Here is a 25,454-nt window from a genome sequence, read left to right as displayed (position 1 = left end):
GGCTCAAACATCTTCCTGCCTCAGCTTCTCAAGCACCTGGGATTATAAATGTGAGCCATTGTGCCTCTACTTTTGAGCCCAGTGCTCTTGCCCTTTGCTGGGGGTCAAATGAAGGGCACCATAGCTTGGCACACTACAGGGGTGAGTACGGACTTTGGAAGACAGTTCTAGAAAATGGAAAGTCTAAACAGGCAAAAAAACAGTAATGGACCAAAGTAATGGAAAGTGCAGAGAGAGTGGGTAATGGAGTACGTATGTAAGCTATTATGACCTAAGAAACCAGGGAGTCCAGTGGGCCACTACCTTGGCTTACCTTTGGATTCACAATGATTTCCATGTCAATGGCATTCTGTTCCTGCAGTCTTTTAACTGCTGCAAGAGAAATCCATAGGTTGTTTGTGTTAAATATTTTGAATTTTGATACAGACTTGAACTCATCAACGTGTGCTTTTGGCACTTGAGCAATTTCCACCAGTCTCAGTTTGCCTTCATATTGAGTGAGTGTCCCACCCTAGAAAGGCAAAAAATAGTTGAGTGCTTCCACATCTGTCCCAATTATAACCATCCTGCACTGTTCAAAAAGTCTGACTTTTATAGAAAAAATATTATTGATAGAATCTCTTAGATTACAAAACAATGTATGTTTCAAGGTAGAACCAAAGAAAGTAATTCAAACCCTCTGTTGTTTTACACCACATATTCGCCATCTTGTCCCTTACAAAAGCCCTGGGAGTACATCAGGGTCTTCCTCACTTTTCTAAGGCATGTTGCAACAGTCATTCTTCTTCCCAAACCACTACCATGACCAAACAGGCCTATCTCATGCCCTGCCCTGACTGGCTCCAGGATAAGGGAAGGAAAAGGAAGACAGATTCATCAATTTGACGAGAAGTAACCTGAATGGCTCCAGCTAGAGATGGTCTTAAAGCCACTAGGCTGTGGCCGTATAGGAAGAGGGGGACACTGCCAGGGACTGACCACTTCAGTATCAACATACTGCCAGTTTTGCTTTCTTGCTGTGGGTAAGTAGTAAAACCCTGTGCAATGTCTTATCAAAGGCCAAGGGTCATGACCACCAAACATGCAAAGTTAAGCAAATTTGTGCTTTGTACCAAATTAACTGCATTTTTTTAAGTATAGAGATATAGTTATAAAAATATGTAAATCCATTGTATAGAAATAGTAAATTCTCATAAAAGGCACAGTGAAATAAAAATGGTTCAGTGCCAAACTAGAAAAATATTAAAGGCTTAAGCAAGCTTATTAAAAGGATTTCACATGTTTCACATCTTCCTTACAAATATATGTGGAACTATTTTCAGTTAAAATTACTGACACAGATTATCCAAAAAATAAAGATGATTGTAGTACTATAAATTCTGGATTTATGTTACACATATAGTTATATATAAGATAGGACTGAAAGAAATACCAAGTAAGAATACCATCTTACTCTGTCTTACAATAGAAGTAGATAAATGTGTTGTTTAAAATAGAAACTTTTAAATTAAAAAAAAATTAACTGTGTAACCTGTGAATTGAAAACATAAATTCCCAAACTGCTTTCTCTCTTTAGTTACCTTTACATCTGCACGTGTTTTATTTGTGACTTCCATGACAAATTCACAGCGTTTTCCATTGGGTGGATTCATTAGATGATTAAGAATATAAAGATCCACTGTGGCACCCAGATTATCTATGTTAGACACAAAAATATACTCTTTGCCCTCTCCTATAAGGGTATCAAGCAAACCAGAGTTGTAGAAACTGGCGTAGATATCACCATGACCAGGAGGGTACCAAGCTTCTGTATTTTCCCCTGAGTAAGATACATCCTTTGCTACAGGAAGTAAAGATTCTTTATTAATCCTTGGGTACCTTAAAACAAACAAACAAAAAGTTCTTTTTCAATATCAACTCTATTGGGCATTCCAGAACTTCATGTAAAACAATGCACTAAAATTAAATTTTCGCTGTTTTTGGAGCCTATCTGCAATAAGTAATTTAATTATAGGTGAATCCTTTCAAGAAAATCTCATTAACTGTGTCTTCCAAAATCTGTTCTCTAGATGATTATAATTGCTGCCCCCCTGCCAAAAAGCATTCTGTGGTCATATAGACGGGAGTTTACTTCCTATTTTTAAGATACTAATTATATGGATTTTTTTTTTCTGAAACAGAGTCTCACTTTGTTGCCCTGGGTAGAGTGCTGTGTGTGTCAGAGCTCACAGCAACCTCAAACTCATGAGCTCAAAAAATGCTCTTGCTTTAGCCTCCCAAGTAAGTGGGACTACAGGTGCCCACCAAAGACAGGGTCTCACTCTTGTTCAGGCTGATCTCGAACTCCTGAGCTCAAGTAATCCACCCATCTCTGCCTCCCAGAGTACTAGGATTATAAGCATGAGCCAGTTTGCCTGGCAATTACGTTTTATGACTCTCAAGAAAAGGAATATATTTAGTAAATTTCCCTAAACTTACTTGGTTGTAGGATAGTTCTTTTCCCTAAAAACCCATCTGGGAAAAGGTTCCCATTCTTACAAACAGATATATTCAAGAGGGGTTCTTTTTCCTTCCCAGAAAATCAGCAGGAGGTTAATATTTCACATACCTCCTTCTCATCACTAAAGGCCACAGGTAGGGCTAGTGATGGGGGAAGAGGAAGACAGAGGAGCCAGCACTGCAACACACTGAAGACCAACCAGAAAATGGAGGCAAAGCATGTGTGATGTAAGAAAATTCACTATGGGAAATAGATTTTTAAAAAAACAAAAGCTAATGGTAAAACTTTTAAAATGTCCCTTCTATACAAATTCAGACTGGTATCCATTCTTAAATGGAAGTCTATTTCCCCAGATGCCTAGTGTTTATTTGCAATTTCATTTGAATTCCTTTTTAGTCTCACCTTCCCTAAGTAGAATATTTTCTCCAGAATTTATTATCCCCAAACCTATTCAAGATGTTGAAGAAATTCCTTTGCATAATAAAGAAGGTTATCAATATGGAAGAATATAGAAAGATTTTCATGGACCTACCTAAAGACTAAATATGCCATTAGAAAGTAAAACTAAGCTATCCTCAAATATTCTGAGCATGTAACAGAATTTAAGCAGAGTATCTTTTAAGAACTGGAAGTCACAGATACAAAGGTTGATTATTAATAATCACATACCTATTAACAAATGTTCAGAGTTTAAAAGGATGAAACACTTGTAAACATTAATCTTTGGCACACGCACATCTTAAGACTGTTATAAACAAGATAGTGAATACAGACCCAAAGTTAATGGTTTTACTCTATGTACCTGCTTTGATTAAAAGTGTAGATTTTCACACGACAATGATTATACTTCTGTAGTATTTTTTTGGTATCTTCATCTGTGTTAAAAGAATTCATTAAAACAAGAGGAACATCTGTATTGTAGGTTTTGTTCAAATGCTAGGAAGGAAAATGACAATCAGATTACCCAGACTTTTCTTTTGCTTAAAAATGTAAAAATTAACTCTCAATTATTAATCACAAAATGTCTAAATCATTATTTATATGTACCCAAATATAAGATTTGATATAAATAACTGCTCCAAATATTTTGGCTCAGCAATTCACCATGTATTTGTTCATTAAATCATAAACTTTGAGACAGAAACCACTGTCACGTCACAGATGACTAATCTGAGGCCCAACAGGTGGTGTTTTGGCAGCAGCAATGGCAGAGAAAGGATAACACCACTATCACCATCACCATTACTACCACCACCACCCCTCACCCCTAAGCAGTTTGATTCTGGAGCCATGTGCACACCCACAGTGCTCTGTGGCCTTACTAGGTAGGCAAGTGCTGATTCAGCATTTACTTTGTGTTCACATCTCTGTGGAGATGCAAGTACAAATGTTACAAAGACATGGCTGCTTATTCTCAGGATTAATGGTCAAGAATTCTGAATCACTCCAAAGAAAATCTTTTTAATCTCTCAGAAGAGCTAAGAGGTAATACACAAAGTTAAGAAAACAACAGTATCTTAGAAATCAGAAGACTGCTCTATGTTCAAATTTTAATTCTGCACTTAATAACCAGCTAGGGAATTCTGAACAAGTAACTCAACTTCTCTGTACCATGTTTTCCTCATGTATAAAATGGGATAACAGTAAAGAGCTTAGAATAATACTTGGTGGACGGTAAGCGCTGAACTTTGTAGTTGCCAACACCATACTAGGCAATAGGGTTAAAGAAATAGAAAAAATAGGGCCACTGCCCCTGAAGAGCTTATGGTCTATGAGAGATAACTTTGTCTTGACAAAGAAGCCAAGAACACATCTTAGCTAATCCATGGCATCCATCCAAATACATGACATCCTCTCCACATTCCCAAAAGGGGTTAATAAAGCCAAACCATCCCTGCTTTGATGAAGGCTGTACTGGAAAGAAAGGGGGTAAAGGGATAGGGAGATCAAAGGAGATTCATTTGAGCAGACAGAGATTTCAACAAGCCATAAATGCCATTTAAGATCAAAAGCTTTCATATCATCCTACGGATTTGCCCTTAGAACACTAAACCTTTTTTTGCACTAATAAAGAAACTAAAGATAGTTCTTTGATTAGCTCAAATTCACATCTCTTACATTTTATAATGTAGCATTTATGATAACGTAAAAACTGTTTTAGTATCTCATGAGAAAGAATAAATGTTACTCACTTCGATTTGCTGAACAGTTAGATCCAAAAAGGTATTCTCATTCCTCACCCCAATCAGACTTTTAGGGCCTTTGCAGCCCATGCTAGTTCCCAAACCACCATTGAGTTTCACCACCACTAGCTTGTTCAACACAGAAGATATATTATCAGGCAAGCCCCGGGCCTTTATCTTTTCATAGGGTTGAATCTGAAAGAAAAATAAAATTACAAGTGTAAGTCAAACAACTTTATGAGAAGTCAAAGCATTATCAACCCCAAGTATTAACAGGCTTCCTTTCTGAGTTTTGGTTTCTCTCTGTAAAGTTTCAACTGCAATGTCATGGGGCCTTTCTGGTTCAAAATCAAGTACTTGTAGGCAACTTCTCTTGCACAGGAAAGTACATCATTTACTTCATAATGGAATACAAGAAGGGGACAAATTTGTAGTCTACAAATACTGCCTGGCTGGTGAGAACATCCAAGTCTCTTGGACTAGCTTCAAATATTCAGAATTTCCAATTTACATCAACACAGCAAATGAGATACATAAAACTTCTCACGTCTAAATATTTCTGGTACACTACGGATCTACTTCAATTCTAAAGAAGTATATGTAAAATCACACATCATGCCTTCTACCACAGGAGGCAAAAACCAAAACACAGTTGTTCTTTGCCATTCTCCTCCATTCAGGCATAAGTTTTCCCTTCAGAGGAAGGTGGCATAGGACTTTTGTCACACTTCTAGATATGTGCAAGGAAAGAACTCCTTCCTCAAAAATTTAACTTTTGGTTGTCACCATCTAAAAGCCCATACTGAAAAAATAAAGTGTTACCACTGTTCCAAGAAATGCTCTGGAAAGGAAGGAGAGGGAACATCTGCATCTATTTCTGTAAGAAGAGCCTTAATCTTTAACTGCTCCTTATAGGAAATGAACAATAACACAACTTACAGCAGAGGCCTAAATTCTTTTTTTTTTTAATATTCATTTTATTGTTTTTGTAACTTTTTCTTTCTTTTTTTTTTTTTGGCCAGGGCTGGGTTTGAACCCACCACCTCCAGCATATGGGGCCAGTGCCCTACTCCTTTTGAGCCACAGGCACCACCTAAATTGTTTTGTTCAAAGCACAGGCTGAAGTAAGTCTAAAGATCTTATAAGCATGAGTAAAGGCTTTTAAAGAGATTACAGTGCATTTTTCTACCACTTATGTGACTTTATTGTCACTTTGGTTTAAGGAACAGGTCCTTAAATGGACTCTTCAGTTACTCCATGGTTGAGGATAGATAATACTTAAAAAGACTAAAAAAATAAAACCGCTCATTAGGTACTCTGTGGACGTTAGCTGTTATTTGTTCTGCTACCTGTAGGAGAGGGTATGTGCGTGTGTGTCATGGGCAATGTTTGTGATTGGGAAAGGACTTGGTGAGCTCACACTCTAGTGATCTGGGTCTACGAAGACAAAAATCTCTCTAATGCTTGGTCAAATACATGTACATATATGGTATGTCAGCTTCCTGACCACACAATTCTTGTTGTTATCAGCTCTTTACACACACACACACCCACACACCAGTCTGTAGGTCTATTTCTTCTATCCTGCAATATACACTATTAATATATTAACTGCCAAGCACAGATTAATACACTTTCTACTTGGTGTAAACACTAAGGAACATGGAGCATCCTTCTCTCCGAGGCGCTCTACTGGTTACTACCCCAATCATCATTCATTCTGAATTATTTCCTAATGCAGTAGGATTGTCAATCTTCCTACTAAGTACTGCAAAGTAACCTTCTACAGCCACTCACATTCATTCATCAAAAGAAGGGCTGGTGGCAGAAAAGATGGTAGGAGAAGATAAGACTGTAGGCCTAAATACCAAGATGCTAAATACCAAAGAAAAGGAGGACAGGGAGGCAAGAAAGAACACAGACCATCATCATGGTTGCTTCCCTTGCAGCTCATGGTCCAGGTGAGGACAATGTAGGGATGATAACAAATTGGACTCTCAACACACATACACACCCCACAAAGTACCATGGCCCGACGTTCCTGGAAGGTTGTTTAAATTTGACTTTACTGCCATGAACAACATTCATTTAGCATTTCAAAATAATACTGCTTAGGGAAAAAAGTCCCAATTTAATTGCCACACTACTAGAAAAATAAGAGTAGATGACAATGCTAGAACCTTTGTCACTCTGGTGTAACCAGGCAGCTTACAATCTTTTCTAGCTAAGCTGTTGAAATCAACTATCAGTAGGTTAGGTTATCAAAGGTTTTAAGTAGTCTAACATGTTAGAAGAATTTCTTGGGCACATTGCACTTATTCAAAAGAGTTAATTAGCAAATGGGACCAAGCCAATTATCTTCCAATTATTTTGTAAAAGTCAAGAATGTCCATTTATCAGTTACTTTTGCCTTCTAAGTAAGAATTTTTTATAGAGGTCTCAAAAGAATGTGAAAATCAATTTAATAGAAAACCCTTAGTTTATTTATTCATTTTAGGTAAAATTGTTGGTTCAGAAATAGTCTTACATATTTAATGCTTTGAATATACTTTAAAGAAAATAGAGTACCACAGAAGCAATGTTTTTTGCACTGCATATGGCAAGACAGCCTTGTTTTCCAAGTTCACCTAAAACTTTTAATTGTAAAACCACATACATATAAAAGTTTATAAAATATACATACACAGTTGAAAGAATAACTAAAATATACGTGTGTGTATATATACATACACACACAGAGCCATGCATCTGTCTCTAATCACCTTCCTTTTCCACCCCTAGGGGGAACCACCATCTGGACTTACTCTCAGCAACAATATTTACTTGATCATATTTGTCTCAAAACTTAAATAAATTGAATCATAGTGTAAAGTAGGTGCCCATCTTGTAATTACAATATCTGCAATTCAAACAAGGTATATACTGAGATTTCTTGTTATTTGAATATTGTTTCAAATAAAGTTAAACATTACTTAAATGTATCCTAAAGTGAAAATTTTCATGTATACATTAATATTCTTCAGTCAAAGTATAAATCCTTACTATTATAAGAGTAAAAATTCTGTAAAAATCATTTTGAAAGCTATTAATTTCATTTACAACAATTAATGTCTTCTTATAGTATAGTTACTTGGGTAAATTGTGAAACAGAATGACAGTAAACATAAAAACTTAGTACATTAGCTATATTATCTTTTTGAGTTGACAAATATTTATACAAATTTAAATAACAATGCCAGGCAGTATTAATTTAAATTAGTTGCATCATAATTTAAATTAGTTACGTTTTAATTCTGATATTTTAAAAAATGTTTGGTATACTAACATTCATAGAAATTAGAGTAAGCTGACCTATATTTAATTTTTAACTATTTAAATTTCATTTAGGTCATGAATCTTCAAAAAACAAAAAAAGTACTAATAGGAACTTTTTACCTCCTGTTAAGATGAATTAACAACCAAATATCAACCTTGCTGCCTTAAAATTTTACCAGGAAAAAAAAAGAATGCCAAAATCATGCATATTCATAAATCATCTTTGATCCACATACCATAAAGAATATAAAGTTCATGAAAAATATTTAGAGTTATCTAAATAGATTTTGTTCTCAGTAATCAAACTTCAAAACATAGCTTTATTAGAATGCTTTTTAAAAAATTCCTTATAACTAGGTTGATGGAGGCTAAACAAATACATGAAAAGCACATAAAATGATTTCTGTAGACTGCAAACTTGTTTAAGTAGTTGAAAATACCAGATTCTTAATATATGCCCAAGTCTGACCCTAGGTAAAAGGTCCTTGTAGGAACATGTTACTGGAAAGCTTTATTCTAAATTTAGTTACTGCAACTCAATGTTCTGTTTCTCCTTCCTGTAAGTAGTTACGAAGACCCAATCAGAGCCGTTTCAAGCACAATACACTGATGCTAAAAACATACTATCTGATTGAAGAAGTATTTCTAGAATGGCAAACAGTAAAAAGTACACGTGTTATGCAACTGTCAGTGACAAACAGCATTAGAATGGTTTCAGAATCACTAACATTCGATGTTTCATTCATACTTGTCAACTACTATGACCTGAGAGATGGGTGAGCCACTTTCACCACTGTGTCAAAGACAAGCTACCAGAGAACACTTACTTATATGAGATGTTCACACAAGATGGGACAGCAATTATTACATTTTTACAGCTGCTTGAACAAAATGATAGTCCCCAAGATATACTTTGGAAAGAACAAAACTAACATAGCAGAATAATAGCCAGTGTTGGCTTTCCTCCTTTGCCAGAACCTGTTAAGAAGGAGCCAATCCATGTCCTCTAAGTATGCAAAGACTTCTTCTAAGATAAAGCTGTGAAGGTACTCCACTCATTCTCCTCTAAGGACCATGCAGAAATTGGTGCTTATGCAATGAAAACTGGTATTCAGAGATGCTTGCTCTGTTGAAAGCCACTCCATCATCAAATTTCTAGAACCTAAAGCTAAGATCTTAAGCGACTGTATGAAGGAACAAGTTCATGCAGGAATATTTTTCTTTCTTTTTTCCCCCACTTATTTTTTATTTGTATATACTCAGGGGTTACAAGTACAATTTTGCTACATTGATAGACTTCATTGTGGTGAAGTCAGGCCATCACTGAAGCAATGCACACTGTACTCAGCAAGCTACCTCCATCATCCAACCCCTCAATCCCCCACCTCTCAGAGTCTCTGTTGTCCTTCATTCCACACTCCATGCAGGATTCTTTTTTAAAAACATGCATAAAACAGGCAATATAAATGAGAAAATATTTGGCAATTATCTGTAAGTACACACATATTCCAGTTTGTGAGATAACTCCAAGGCAATGGCATTATTACCATAAATTAATGATATTGAAAGGACAGAGCTTTACTTCAATCAGTCACCACTAGAGGAGGAAAACTTGACAATGTGGAAGCTATGTCACAATCAGCACATCCAATACTAGCAAAAACAGTTGAAAAATATTCTGTTCTTTTCTAATCACTATATAAAAAAAGCTATTCAGCCAGGTTTTCCAAAAATAATGACGTATTTTTAAGCACATTGTAAAAATAGGTTAACTATTTTAATTTGCTTTATTAACAAGTGATGGTTGGAACAATTTTAATTCTATTTAAGCCAACAGTGGTGGCTCACACCTGTAATTCTAGCACTCTGGGAGGGTGAGGCAGGGAGATTGCTTGAACTCAGGACTGCCAGACCAGCTTGAGCAAGAGTGAGACTCTGTCTCTACTAAAAATAGAAAAAGTAGCCTGGCATTGTGGTAGGAACCTGTAGTCCCAGATATCTGGGAGGTTGAGGCAGGAGGATCACTTGAGCGTGAGTTTGAAGTTGTTATTCCCCCTTCTCACATTTCCAATCCCATTTCTTCTCATTATATCTTCTCCCAGTCTACTAGAACCCCATTAAAAAAATAAACAATGGTTACTATGATGCTAAGTTTCCTGTCTATGAGAACGTCTATTTCTCCATTATTCAAATACATTCATTTGATGAATATTTTTTCAGTGCCTACCACGTTCCAAACTCTTCAGTGATTGTTTCTTTGTATGCCTTAATAAAGTGTCAGTATTTTTCCAAAAAAACTATATATATATATTTTGTTCCTCTATTAACCTCAGTTGACTAAAGTCTATTTACTGTTATAGATGTGCATTGCAGTGACCACAAAAGCAATCTAAAAGATGAGCCATACTTAAGAATTAGTGTTCTTACACTGTAATATCAGCATTTAAAGTTTTGTTACTAATCTTTTTTTTTTTTTTTTTTTTTTTGAGAAAGATCTGTTTCCAGACTAGAGTACCATGGCTTCCACCTAGCTCACAGCAACCTCAAACTTCCGAGCTCAAATGATCCTCCTGCCTCAGCCTCCAGTGCAGCTGAGACCACATATGTGAGACACCACACCTAGCTAGTTTTTTCTATTTAAGTAGAGAAATAAGTATTGAATTGCTCAAGCTAATCTCGAACTCCTGACCTCAAGCAATCCTCTCACTTCAGCCTCTCCCAGAGTGCTAGGGTTACAGGCCACCCCCTGGCCAGGTTACTAAATTTTTAAATGAAACTATAAGAATTGCAATTTTTTCTTGTATCCCAAAATTTTATTCTATAATAGTGATATAAGGTCTCAGCCTCTTACTAACTGCAACACTATGACATTTGGCCTAGTTTTAACTCAAATCTCCTCAAGGTTGGCATCTTAAGAACCTGAATTTGAATTTAAAATGAAATCCTGAATACTTTGAGAATATTTGGTGTGAAATACAATGAGCTGATCCACTGCTAACATTAAAATTCCACAATTGATTCAATAAGACTCTTGGGCACAGGCCCTAGCAACTCAAAGTACAGACCTGTTAACCACTCAGGCAAGTGCCTAAATTTCTCTGTCAAGTGCCACATTTAGAATACTGCACCCTAAGTTAAGAAGGCAGAATGTCAACCTTCCTCTACAAACATCAAGGAACCATGGTTCTTTATGTGGTGCTTCAGTTATACCTACTTATCTTATCATATGACCCTTAATGCAGCTAATATAGGTCCTGCTGAGGAATATGTTAACAAAGAACAGACTCTGAAAAGAACTATGGAAGAAAAAGGAAGAAGTAACAAGGTATGGAGAGGGGAGAAAAGGTTTGAATGGTCAAAGTAATATTGCTAGTGGAAGCCTTCAAGGAACGCCATTAACTTATGTTTCAAGATTTATACTCACCCCCACTCCATACACAGAGAGACATACATGCAAGCACAAAGAAAGGGACCAGTCATTTGATTCCAGGAACCAGGACACTTTTTTCCTAAACTTATTACACATTAAGTGGTAAGCTCGGCTTTCCAGCACATAAATCACCCTGTATGTCAACAGAGGTTCTCTCTGTTGATGATGCTGTCCACACTCTCCACCAGGGGACCTCACCAAGCAGTTCCACAAAGCTAAGTTTAATAAGCCAATCTGTGTTAGAAAGTTGCTTAAAGCAACAGCTGACATCACACTTGGACACACCCAGTCGCTGAGACATTTTTAGAACTGCCCTCCACTTTCCCTTCTTAGCTCCTCCTGGAGAATGCACAAGGACATTTACTCAGGCAAAATTGGATAGTGTTCAGAGAAAACAGGGAGGGGTACCACATACTGCTGGTTATAGCCTCAATGTTACTCTGACTGAATCACTTTAGTCCATCATTAGTGTGATCTTTGTGCTTTTAATCCTCATTGCCTTGTTTCTCTTTTTCCTCCAAACATGAATATGATTCACTGTTCTAAGAAGACCTCTGTTGCAACTAAATACACAGTAGGGCAACCTCCACAGGTGAGCTCCTGGTAAAATGTTTCACAGTTCTAAAGGTAACAACCAAAATCTGCATCATGTGAAAAACACAGATTAGTTTAGTAACAGAAAAATCATACCTATACCAGAGATTATTTTTCATAAAGGAAAGCTGGTACATCATGTACATGTAAATTACCACAGGGTCCCCAAGTTTATCAACATTCTCTTTTTTCTTTTTTTGAGACAGAGCCTCAAGCTGTCACCCTGGGTAGAGTGTAGTGGCATCTCAGCTCACAGCAACCTCCAATTTCTGGGTTCAAGCAATTCTCCTGCCTCTGCCTCCCAAGTGGGTGGGACTACAGGCGCCCACCACAACACCCATATATTTTTTGGTTGCAGCCATCAGTGTTGTTTGGCGGGCCCGGGCTGGATTTGAACTCACCAGCTCAGGTGTAAGTGGTTGGCACCTTAGCTGCTTGAGCCACAGGCACCAGACTATCAACATTCTCTTTGCCACCAAGATGAGCTCAACTACTATTTCAAAGGCCACCCATTCATGTTTTCTTCTCACTGGTAAGCAAACAATTGGTCAAATACTTAACTTCTTCAGGGGAATGAGTAAAAGAAAATAGTTGACAATCTACTAAAGAATGTGATTTAAACAACATTCTGCCCCTTAGGCTGTCAATCTAGCTTCTCTGCTGAAACTAAAAGGAGATTTGTAAAAAGATCTTTTAAAAACCATCTACCATAATCTATATCTTGCCAAGTCTGTTCACAACTTAGTTTGCAGTTAGAAAGAAAGCCAAATTCATCACCCAATCATGGACACACTGTTCCTGTTACTAATGGTTTAACCCAGTTCTTGGTAGCATGTTTGTGCTACTTCTGGAGACAGTGCCAAAGACCAAAAGCAAGCTTATAGTACCTGCCCTGTTATGGTTCACAAAGGTCTGATTATTGCAATATGGAAGAAATTTTTTTCAACAAAAGCAAGTTTGCCTGAAGGAAAATGAGCTGTGCAAACACTAAAACAAATTAGGAATGACTTTCCATATGTACAGAAAATGTTCCAAAAATACTGGATTATTCACCAAACCCTTACTGCACAGTGTTTTGTGTGCCAAATTCTGTGCTGGGCACTTTCACATATTGTCTCTTCATTTCACATTTCTAAAGGTAACAACCAAATTCTAGGTCATGTGAAAAATACAGATTAGTAACAGAAAAATAATACCTACACCAGAGATTTTTTTCATTAAGGAAAAGCTGGTACATCATGTACACATAACATTATCACAGGGTCCCAAGTTCATCGACATTCTCTTAGCCACCAAGATAAGCTCAACTGCTGTTTCACAAAGTGAATAAAGGTCATAAATGCCCTTGACTACCACCAGATCCTCAGACCCTCCTTCATCTACATCTCTGTTTCCTCTCCTTTCTTCTACTTATAGGAAGAGCTGTGCCCCATCCTAAGGCAATCTCTCTGCCAGTATCCATCTCAAGGACCTCAGTTCATCAATTCATTCAGTCTCTCTTCTTATTTTCAGCCTATGCCTCTCTATTCTTTTCCACTAGCGTAAACAGTATGTACCATCTAAAAAACAAACAAAACAAAGCAGCAATATATAAACACACACCTTTTTTTTCCATCTTTCTGAAAGCAAAACTTGAAAGAATAACTACACCCACCTCCTGATCACTCCCTCATCCCTCACCCACTGCTACTGTTTTTTCCTCTATCATTCAATGAACTGCTGGTCATCACCAACCTCCTAATTGCTAACATCAATATCCTCTTACCTGTACTCTTGGATGCATTTGACACAACTGAATATTCCCTAAATCTTGAAATGCTCTATTACCCTTGACTTATGAAACATCATACTCTATTTTCCTCCTCTTTCTGCTGCTCTTTATAATGCAACCTCATTCTAAGTAGATTTCCTCTTCCACGAAATTGACTCTGATCACTCCTGTCTCTATGGCACCAAGACACACCCATCTGTCAAGCCTGAAGCCTGTTCACATCTGATCACAACCAGGTCCTGTGAGTCTCATGAACTCTTCTTTGCTGCCATGATCAGCCCTGATTTGCCTCTGACCTATTACTGCTACGATCTCATTACCTCTTACCCAGCCCTCCATCACTTAGGTGTTGATCTTCTAAAAAAGAGAATTTGAGCATGTTTTCCTTTTTATTTTACTCAAAAAATAAAGCACTGACATGGCATGGTAAAGATTATTAGCTTTTTACCCCAACATCATTTTTTCCTTACACTTTAGAACCTTGACTCTCAGCTGGGCATATCACCACCCAGAATAAAAGAGTATTTTTTAAGCCTCCCCTGTAGCCATTTGTGCCAATGTTCTGATCAACTTGATTAAGTAGAAGTGAACCAAAAGATTTCCAGGAAGTCCTTGTGAAAGGTAAGGGAAGTGTGCCCATCTTCCTTCTTCCTGTTATTTGGAAGTGAGACATGATGACCTGAGTTCATTCTGACAGCCATCTGGGACCAAATGGAAAACACTCTAAAAATGGCAGAGCCCAGGTTTCTGGAGACCACCAAACTCTGAACTGCTTATTTTATTTCAGAGGGTTTCCCTATCATATGTGACTGAATCTAATCCTAACCGGAAGGCATGATTTTCAAGGTCCTTAACAATTTGACCCTTTTAACCTTCTACCTTTTCCTCTCCTATTGTCCATGACACACTGTGCCCCAGCAACATGGAGTGTTGGGCTCTCTAATCTAAGGCCTTATGCTGTTTCTCTCACACAACTTCAGTTCACCAACTACACATTCTCGTCTTCCTCCACATCTCAGCTCTGACCAATCATTCACAGACCTTCTGGGCCATCAGGCACACCTGTCAAGATCAAAAATTAACCCTTTTCCAGAGACGTTCACCACTACCTTCAAAAAACCCCAAAACTTTTTGCATACAATTTACTTCACTACACTGGATATTTCATTCATAGAATATAAAAGGAATCTTTGTAAGAGATGTCATGTATTTCCTAGTGAAAATTAATGTGCAAATAAAGCAGAAAATAAACTTTTAACTCTATCCAAACTAAATTTAAAAGCCAATGTTTCTGTTTGGCTTGAATAAATTGATGGCATGATGTGGTTTGAGGTGGCTATCTGTATACCATCTTTAACTGCCATTCTATTTTTACCTTTCTTTTTGAGGAGAGCTTGCCCTCCTTCATAGCAGGACAGGGAGTACTGGCTAGAATCACAGATACTCTATTGGTGCACAGAGAACCAATACTTCTCTTCCAGCACAAGTTTTGCTTGGCTTAGACACTTCTCCATTTTAAAAACATCTTCAGAAGAGGTTCATAGGTAATTATTCTTTGAGGGTACCAGCATGCCATAATGTTCAATGAAAACCAGTAGCTGGCTGCACTAAGAAATGTCTGACATTGCAAGTGAAATGATGCAGCTCCTGTTTCCTCCATGACCTGATTCAAAGAACTACATCAATGCAGGATGGATGGTATCATTTAACAAGAGGCCTTCTCTAAAACCAAAAGTAGCAGTATAGTACAACTGCTGAGAGAGAACATAGGCTTTAATGCCAGATTGCCTGGGATTGAATCTTAGACTCCACCACTTACTATGGCAAGTTATTTAATTGCTGTAAGCCTATTTTATTTCATTAATTTGTTAGGAAGATAAATGAGATAACACTGTACGTGTGTACAGTGCTTAGCAAAGTCCCTGGCCCATAGTAAGCACTCAAATGTTGACTACTATTATTACTACATCATTGATACAGACACATTCCCTTACTATGTGTATTCCACACTTTAACATTTCTGAAAGAAATGTATCATACAACCAATGGGTTCTAACAATTAATTGGTTGCATTTTTTCCCTTACATATAGTACAGAAAGGTACAACCTATAATCAATGGCCCAAATTTGATGAGATGTGGTATTAAATTTCTTTCTGTGTTGAAAGTCACAAATCAGCTCAATAATCTCCAAGGCATGGGCTTTACCCCAAGTTTTTCTCCACTCACATGTAGCTTTGAGGATATTAAGACAGGGGTCCCAGCCTTAGCATGAACAAGACCCCACTGATAGAATCAGGTGTGCCCACCAAAATAGACCTACCTCACCCAGGAAATGGGAATGCTGCAAATTGCTGCCCTCCCCAACTCTTTAAATCCCCATTGCCATAACCCATGTGTGGAATTCCTTTCTTGATTTCACCCCACTTGCATCCAGGTGGAAATAAAGATCACATTAATTCTACAGAACGAAGATTCCATCTTTCTTTCATTTTGTGCCTTGGAATAATCTTTCATCCTTGGGTCCAGAACCTTTGACCCACCTCTACAAAAAATAGTTTCTGCATGTTCCTGTCCTATCCTAGGGCTCTCACTACGTGGGAATCTAGATATCCTTCATTAAAATTCACCAAAGAGGACAGCTAAGCATGTTCAAAATGGAGGGCATTATGTTTTTTTTATTTTCACTGATTTAACAGAGCCCAGGTCTCCTACAATCCTGAAATTTAAAGAATTAACTAAGTTTTATCTTGGCAATAAGGAAAATTTGTTGGAATAGATGAGTTTTCTTAATACAATGAAAACTGCAGAGTAACAACACATCTGATATCAGGGATGCTGTAAAATTATGGTTCACAGAATATTTTACTAAAAATGTAAGCATAATGTAAGTATTCATAATCATATATAAAAAACATACCAAGTATACTGATAAAAATGCATAAAATTATTTATAACCAAAGACAAATAGAAAAAATATGAAAGTTATAGTATTTTTAAAAGAAACATCTGTAATCTTAACATAATTCCATTGTTTTTGGTGTACCCAGAATAATACCTGACATTTAAGAAGTACTTAAGAAATACTTGCTGAATGTTAAGAACAATAGTAATACTTATTGACTCTTTATCAGAGTGCCTGCCACAGCTGATGCTTTTATATGTATTCCCAATAATCCTCACAAAAATTCCATAAAGTAGATACTTTATCATGTCTGTTTTTTCCCTGAAATTTTTTCTAATAGAGATGGGGGTCTCACTATGTTGCCCAGGCTAGAGTGCAGTGGCTAATCATAGGCACAATCACAGCACAGTGTACTTCCAACTCCTGGCCTCCTCAAGCAATCCTCCTGCCTCTGCCTCTCTAGCAGCTAGGATTACAGGCATGTGCCACCACACCTGGCTGTATGTCTACTTTTCAGAAGTGAGGAAACTGAAGGCCAGGCACAGTGGCTCACACCTGTTATCTTAGCACTCTGGGAGGCCAAGGCAGGTGGATTGCTTGAGCTCACAGGTTCAATATGAGCCTGAGCAAGAGCCAGACCTCGTCTCTCCTAAAAACATAGAAAAACAGAGGCAAGAGGATCACTTGAACCTAAGAGTTGGAGGTTGCTGTGAGCTATAATACCACAGCACTCTACCCAAGGTGACAGCTTGAGACTCTGTCTCAAAAAAAGTGAGGAAACTGAAATTTAAAGCATTTAAATACCTGTCCAACATTACATGGCTAAAAAGCAATCAGGCTAGAGAATTTAAATCTTTGGAATATGTTTTGACCTCACTGCCATTATTGCTCAACTGGGAAAAAAATGTTAAATACACTAAAGGAAGAATGAATTCAGTATGCATTATGTGGGTAGCCTTTGTAATGGCAGAATATTTTAGTGATTATACTGAATGTGAGATCATTTCTCAGGTAACTATTGTCTAACCATATGATTACTACCATGAAATCCACACAACATACATGATAAATTTATAGAAACTAAACTACAAGCTAGCCCTAAGAAAGGGTATTAAAAATTAAGAAACGTTAAAGAAAATCAAAAGTAACCATTTATGCAAAAGTAACCAAGAACCATAAAAAATCCAGATTTCGGTGGATGGGTGGAGGGAGGGTGATTGGAGGGATCACCTTTATGGTTTATCTTATAAGGGTACAAGTGAATCTTTCTAAAAGTAGAATATAAACGTCTTAACACAGTAACTAAGAAAATGACATAAAGGCTATGTTAACCAATTTGATGAAAATATTTCAAATTGTATATGAAAACACCACACTGTACCCCATGATTGCATTAATGTACACAGCTAACATTTAAAAAAAAAATTCACATTTCTTGGGTTATTTGGGATTTTGGATTTAAGAACTAAAAGCACAGTCACCCCCTGCCTGCCTCCTAAAAATACATTTCATCTAACTTGCTATAAGGCTCAGGACCTCCCATCTCTTGTGTTTCCAGCTTCTAAGTTCCGCCAAAATGATTTCCCCTAACTGGTAATGAGTTTGTAGACATGGCCTCTACTTATCTTGCCTACTCTCATTTCTCACCCATTTCCATTCTCATTCTTCAGAAGTACTATAAAAACTATAGTTCTTGGAGCATCTTCTGTTCTCTCATGCCTTTAGGACTTTAAATACCATGTTCTCCAAAACCCAGAATGCTCATTACTGATTTTTTTAGCAAACTCTTACTCTTAATTCAAGTCTCAGCTTTGCTGTCACCTCTTTATCCTTAACTTGATTAGGATTTGCCCAATTCACAAGCTGCTGCTCCTTCTCCAGTTACACTTGGTACACATACCAGAAACTCACTTATTTTTAATAAAACATCTGGACAAGTGGACAAGTAGACAGTTAATTTAAAAAATAAGTTCAAGTATAGAATTGTGAAAAAGTTTTACACAAATTAACCATTTTAGCTTTTTACAAATAAATGTATTCACTCAGGTCTTTTCCTTAGGTATGGTATGAATCAGAGCTCTAAGTCTTTTTTTGTTGTTGTTATTTGTAAACCACAGCAATAATATATATCCTGTAATTTCTAGGTGCAGTTTCTTCCAAGTAGACCAAAAGCTTAGACATCTTTGAAATAATCTGTATGTAAAAGAATCATTCTGAACTCACACAACTTTTCCAATCTTTCATAGTTGTCTTACCAACACCTAACTCAACATATTTTTGCTACTCATCTTTTTCTATCTAATTTTCCCCAAGTGTTCAATTCAGTTTTCACAGAAATAACTTTTTTATACCGATTTCACAAGTTTATATAGAATTTAGTTACATATTTCATTATAACAAAGATAACTGGCACAGATTTGAGAACACAACTGACTTTCGGTGAGCAAGCCACCACTTTGGTAAGAGAACTTAAGCATCATAAAAAATAGACTCAAGTATTCAAAAAGAATAGAGAACACCAGTTAATCTAAGTAGAAGCCAGTTAGTAAAGTGTCTCCTGAACCATCCACCCAGCTATTACCCTCACTGCACACAAAACACATCTTTGTGTAAAGTTCAGAACTGGTTTGTTATTGCATGCCTGTGTTATTGTTTCCTTTAGCCCTCCAAGGAGCTGTGCAGAGCTTGGGGCAGCAACATCCCCTTTTCCCAGCTCCACAGCCTCTTGTGTTTACCTCATTCATTTTTCATATATGTCATAACATAGGAAATACTGGGGAACAGTATAAGAATTGTAAGTTCTTTAAGGCCAGTGATTATCTTTATTTTTGCATTACCAATATTTAAACAGTGAGTATTTGCTGGATTGATAGAATAAAAGTAAAGAATAAAGGAGACTTCCATAGCCTCACACAGTGACAATAGAAAAACAAACAAAAAAATAAATAAATACCTCAGCCAGGGAGATGTGATTGTTGAGGGTAAGCCCAGGCCAAGAGAGCAGTGGTAGGAAATAAGATAATTTTAAAAACTAATTTAATTTTGCATTAATGTTTTCTCTCTCCCACTAGCATGGAGCTCCATGAGTGTTAGGACACTGTCTATCTTGTTCACTTATATCTCAATGCCTAATAGACAGTATCCAATAAATATTATATTTGTTAAATGTGTTGCTGAGAGAACTTCAAAGACAAGCAACAATATTTTAGGTGCTAAGGAAAGGAGTGGTGCCTATTCAATAGCTCTATTCAAGAAAAGATGAGAAACGATATAAAAGCCATGTTTTAAAGACTTCTAAGTTCCTTTTCCACTTTGATGACAACTGGTGATTCCTCTACAATGTATCATAGTAGTAAAGAATCTGAGCACAAGTAAAGCTGGGCCTAAATTCTGGTTTACTAAGGATATTTGCATGCATAAGGCAATGCCTCTCAGTCTCCATTTTGTCTTCCACTGTGAAACAAGAAGAGTTGCAAGCTCCCAGAGGTATTTGAGAATCACCTAAGGAAATACAGGTGAGGGACTGAGAACAATGTTTTGGCACATTAGTGCTGAATAAATGTTTGCTACTATTGTTGTTATTACTATTGTTGAAAGGACTTAAGAGTATGCCATGTTCTGTACACTAGACACAAAGAAAGGGCTGTATTCTAGTATAAAATAAATTTAGTAATGATCTTATTATTACTTCCAAAACAGGTCTTGGAAGCCTAACTACTTGCCTGGTTCACTTAAAGGCTCCCTCCTCTTTAGGCAATTTACTGGGAACTTCTTCCTCTTTTGTAAAATGAACATAATAATAGTGCCTATCCTCCAGGTCTGTTGTGAATATTAAATGAGATCACAAAGGATTCAGTACAATGCCTGATATACGAGCACCTAAACAGCAGTAATCAATAACTACAGAATATAGAGCCTTGCATACCTAGGTTTTTACAGACTTTTTAAAATAAAAAATGCTTAAAGCTTTGCTTCATTAAAATCAAAAAAGGCCTTTGAAATGGTGTGCCATGCTTTTCCTGAAATAATAGAGTATCTGCTGATGGCTTTAGGACCAATAACAAAGACACTTGTCTTAAGCCCATCTACAAATAGAAAGCTGTGTTTAATGGCCTACTTCTACCTTTTTTCATGTATGTCTCTTTCTGGCATTTCCATGTTTCTTCTCAGCTATCTTTTATATATTTTCAGTTTTGAGTTTGGAAGAAAAATTCCATCAATACTTCCAATAATTATCTTTTGCTTCTTTTGACTTTGCAGGAAGTTTTAAAAAATGGATATAGATGACAAAAATTAGTTTGGACAGCTTTATGACATTTCTAGTTAAAAAATACAGTGTATCTTCTCAACTTTTCAGTATATCAAACTACCTGTGCTCTAAAATTAATAGTTTATTTAAAAATACATATTGGAAATTATTTCTCATTTATTCATTTCTTGTCTGCGAATCTATTACAGAATTTTGTTTCTTACTCTGGTAAACAATCCAGATAACAAAAACAAGAAACAGAAGAACAGGCTCAGTGCCCGTAGCTCAGTGGTTAGGGCGCCAGCCACATACACTGAGGCAGGCGGGTTCAAACCTGGCCCGGGTATGCTAAAACAACAATGACAACTTCAACAACAACGACAACAAATAGCCAGGCACTGTGGTGGACACCTGTACTCCCAGCTACCTGGGAGGCTAAGGCAAGAGAATTGCTTAAGCCCATGATTTTGAGGTTGCTGTGAGCTGTGACACAGCACTCTATTGAGGGTGATATAGTAAGACTCTATCTCAAAAAAAAAAAAAAGAACAGTGTGGTTATACATGCCAAATGATCTTACAAAGAAGAAGGTAACGATGAAGTGTAGGTGCCAACTGCTCCCTAAACCTAATCTAGAAATTCTAAGAAGTTCAAAGACTTCTGGATTTTATTTCTAACTTCAAAAGTAATATATACAGATGATTTAAAAAATTCAAGTACTATAAACAGGTATATACTTATCATCCTTTTAAAAAAAGCTGAAGTCATAGAATTAGTCACCTTGGGCATTTGGCCCATATCCTTATCAGCTAAGGTTATAAGTTTTCTAAGAACATTGCACTTTAGTATACAGATCAGAGGACAAGGGTAAATGACCCAGGAAGTTGAAAAAGAATGCTAATGGGAGGTCCAAACACCAACCAGCTTTTGTCACAACCTGCTTCTGTCACTAGGATTTGCTCTTTACTAAAATCACCTTTAATAATCTTTCTATTAGCCTACCTGTGGGCAAGAGAGGTTTTGGAATAACTGTAATAATCCCAAATGCCCTAAAAAATAAAACTGAAGCCTCTAAAATCATCTTGTTTACGCTGCATACTTGCTATAAAATCTGAGATACTGAATAGCTAGTGATCAGTGTAAAGTTCATTGTTAGTTTAATTATGTAATTCACATTGCTGGTACAGCCGTGGAGAAATGAAGGTGAGGAAGGGGGAAAAGGCAAAGAGCTGTAAAAAGAAAGCTCTACAGAAGATTAAAGGGCAGATATGAATGAAGAAAAAGTCAGTATTTTAGAATGATATGTATCTACTCAGCTTGTGTGTTTAAGGGAAGACCTGTAAAAAACACATTTTAAAGGGGCACAAGGCAACTATTGGGGATGATGGGAAAGTTCTGTATTAAATGTGGTAGAAGGGACAAGACTATATGCATTTGCTAATATTTACAAAAACATATATGAAAAAGGGGGGCCCTAAAAGCTATTAATAGCTAAAATGCTGATTAACCTTGTAAGGTTTGCTTATCAACAACTAAAAGCAAAAACAATAAGCTTTTTTAACTAACTGTGTTTGTTAACAGTGTTGAAAACTCTAACTGTTTAAGGTACACAATAAAGCATTGTTTTTAAATTTTGTTCTAATCTTCTATCATTGGTGTCTTTCTTAAATGGAAATTGCAGCTTTTGATGTTTCCCCAGTTCAATCAACACAAACAAGAGGCAGCCAGTAATGGAGCAAATAGTGACAGGCAGAGAATCAGCATCTGGCTCTCTCAAGGTCTTTCTTCTGACCCCGGACATGGATTAGCAGGCATACCCACCATGTGCTCCACCCACCAGTCTATTATTTTTAGAGTCCTACTATTCTCAAAGCTTTTTTCTCACTGATCATCCTGCATCCTCAAAGAAGTCTCACCTTAAAATCAACCTACAAATGTATCCTAATGCCAGTAAGTCCTTCCTGAACCCCATGCCAGCTGGATGTTTCCACACCCTCCCATGGACAGATTAACATATTGTTCTATAGTCAGCTGTTTCTGGACCCATTCCCTCCACAAACATGGGGCCAAAATAATGAAAAGAGACCTAAACTTGTTCTTGTAGCCCCAGCATCCAGCTAGTGTCTAACAGAGAGAAAGTTCCTGATAAATGTTACTTGAATAAGATTCTAAGACAGTAGTTCTCATAACCTTTACAGGTCATAAACCCTTTAGGAATCTAAATGAAAATTAGGATGAAAAATCAAGAAATCTATTCTTAAAAAGATGTACATTTATATATAGTTTTACCTATAATTTTAAGAAGTCTATAATGGGTCTATAATTCCTATAAGACCTCTCAAAGTGAGATGCCTGGTGTAAACATTCTAATGTTGGATATATAGTGAGATAAATGGAGAGTTAGCTATTCAAATTTACTAGAACAAAGAAAAATTAATAACAGATCTCCTAAGGAATTTCAGGGCAGAAAGAATTAAAAGCTAAGCATTGGCCACCCATCCTGTATTATGCAAAAGTTCTCCCAGTATCAATCTTAACAGGTTCAGGATGTCCTTTATTTTTATAAATAAAGGTAATAAAAATTCCCTCACAGTTGTACTAGAGATGAAAATGTGGACTAGGAGAACCTACAGACATATTTTTCTCATCTAATTATAAGATACTTACATAAAAAATATACTTTGGGGAATATAATACCAAAATCATCTTTATTAAGTACCATTGGCCCTGTGACAAATGAGCCAAGGTCTAAAAAAGACTCTGTGGCGTTGGGGTTGGAAAGGAGGGAATGGTAATGTTCAAAGAGTAGTGCTACCACTTGCATCCATACTCTGACTTTCCCAAGAAGCTTAATTCTGCGAGACTGGAGTATCCCCTAACCTGGAAACAAAACAGTAGTTACCCTAGTCTAACAATAATACCTAGTGCAGGGGTGGGGCACCTGTGGCCTTCCAAGTCCTTAAAGGCGGCTTTTTCATTGACTCCAAATTTTACAGAACAAATTCTTTTTTTTTTTTAAGAGACAGAGTCTCACTTTGCCACCCTCGGTAGAGTGCGTGACATCACAGCTCACAGCAATCTTCAGCTCTTGGGCTTAGGCAATTCTCTTGCCTCTGCCTCCCAAGTAGCTGGGACTACAGGCACCTGCCACAACACCTGGCTATTTTTTTTGTTGCAGTTTGGCCAGGGCTGGCTTCAAACCCACCACCCTCAGTATATGGGGCCAGAGCTCTACTCACCGGGCCACAGGCACTGCCCCAAATTCTTTAATTTTTATTAAGACATTTTCGTTCATCATTTATATCTTTATTTTTTAAATGAAATGTGCTTAAAATATCAAAGAATAAAATAAATTAAAACAAAATAATCCTCCCTAATTGACTAGCACAATTAGAACATTAGTCAGCCATAAGGGTTAAACTGACAGCTGCTATGCTCATGATTTAGTTCTAACTTGCCCTGCCTGACTGGCACCACTACTGCCTAAGGTTGAGTGGTGCTTATCAGGGTTGAGTATGCCACTCAGTTATCAGCTTTTGACAATGGTGCACTGGGTTCTATTCGAAGAGGAATTTGTGAATAACTGCACAGCTCAATAGTACTTTTTAATTCTGTCTGCTTAACAACCCATCATGTCAGAGAAGACCAAGGAAATGCTGAAGAAAAAAAACAGATATTTTAATGAGGATTGGGAATTGCATTATCATCTTATTTCTGCTAAAGATAAGATGATTTGCTTGCTTTGTGATATTGCAAGATCAACATTAAAGAAATTCAATTCTTATCAGCATTATAACACTAAGAAGGACCACCATATTTTATTAAATCCGAGGGAGAAGTGCAAAAGGCTGTACTGCAGAAATTAAAAGATGAAAAGCAAAAGCAAGACAATTCTTTCAAGCATTAATAAGACCTGGAAATGTCACTGAAGCAACTTATAAAATAGTTTAAATGCTCAGGAAAAAAAGGGAAGCCATTCAGTGATACAGAAATTGTCAAAGAATGCATTGTCAAAGTTGTAGGATGCTTAGACCCTGATAACATTTCAAAGTACAAACAACTGCCTCTTTCAAGGAGAACCACAACTGATTGGCAGCAAAAATTAGCCTTCAACTTAATAGAACTTTGTGCAATACTTCAAAAGGAAAATATATATTATTCAATCGCTTTGGATGAATCAACAGATACTACTGACCGGGCACAGTTTTCTTCTTCTTTCAAGACATAAAATATTCTCTTTGCTACAAAGAGTTATTCACTTTGGGTACTCTTGGGAACAGAAGTCAGGGGAAAAGATATCTTCAATAGTTTTCAAAATAAATGTTGTAAAGTTAGACTGAATTGGTAAATTTAATGGGTGTATGTATAGAAGATGCACCTTCCGTGACAGGAAAACATTAAAAGTTTATTGCACAGATAAAAAAATATATTAACAGATCCAGATGCTCTCTTCTTTTCATTCTATCTTGCTGCAGCAAAACCTCTGTGCTAAAGCTATTATTTTAAGTGA

At 36.8% G+C, this 25,454-nt stretch overlaps 1 protein-coding gene across 2 annotated transcripts in view; it reads right to left on the bottom strand.

Moving 5' to 3' along the window:
- UGP2 (UDP-glucose pyrophosphorylase 2) overlaps nt 1-25,454 on the bottom strand; it is a 56,347-nt gene that overhangs the window by 4,885 nt on the left and 26,008 nt on the right. For both annotated transcript variants that reach the window (XM_023512054.1, XM_003787954.3), the window contains exons 4-7: nt 4,693-4,878; nt 3,303-3,436; nt 1,581-1,878; nt 314-511 (exon numbers count right to left, since the gene is read on the bottom strand). In XM_023512054.1, coding sequence (XP_023367822.1) covers nt 314-511; nt 1,581-1,878; nt 3,303-3,436; nt 4,693-4,878 — 816 coding nt within the window. The remainder of the gene's footprint in view (nt 1-313; nt 512-1,580; nt 1,879-3,302; nt 3,437-4,692; nt 4,879-25,454) is intronic.

The sequence above is a fragment of the Otolemur garnettii genome, unplaced genomic scaffold (assembly GCF_000181295.1).
Source record: "Otolemur garnettii isolate 467f Iridium unplaced genomic scaffold, OtoGar3 scaffold00024, whole genome shotgun sequence".
Lineage (NCBI taxonomy): Eukaryota > Metazoa > Chordata > Mammalia > Primates > Galagidae > Otolemur > Otolemur garnettii.
This window is presented reverse-complemented; position numbering and strand designations above follow the sequence as displayed.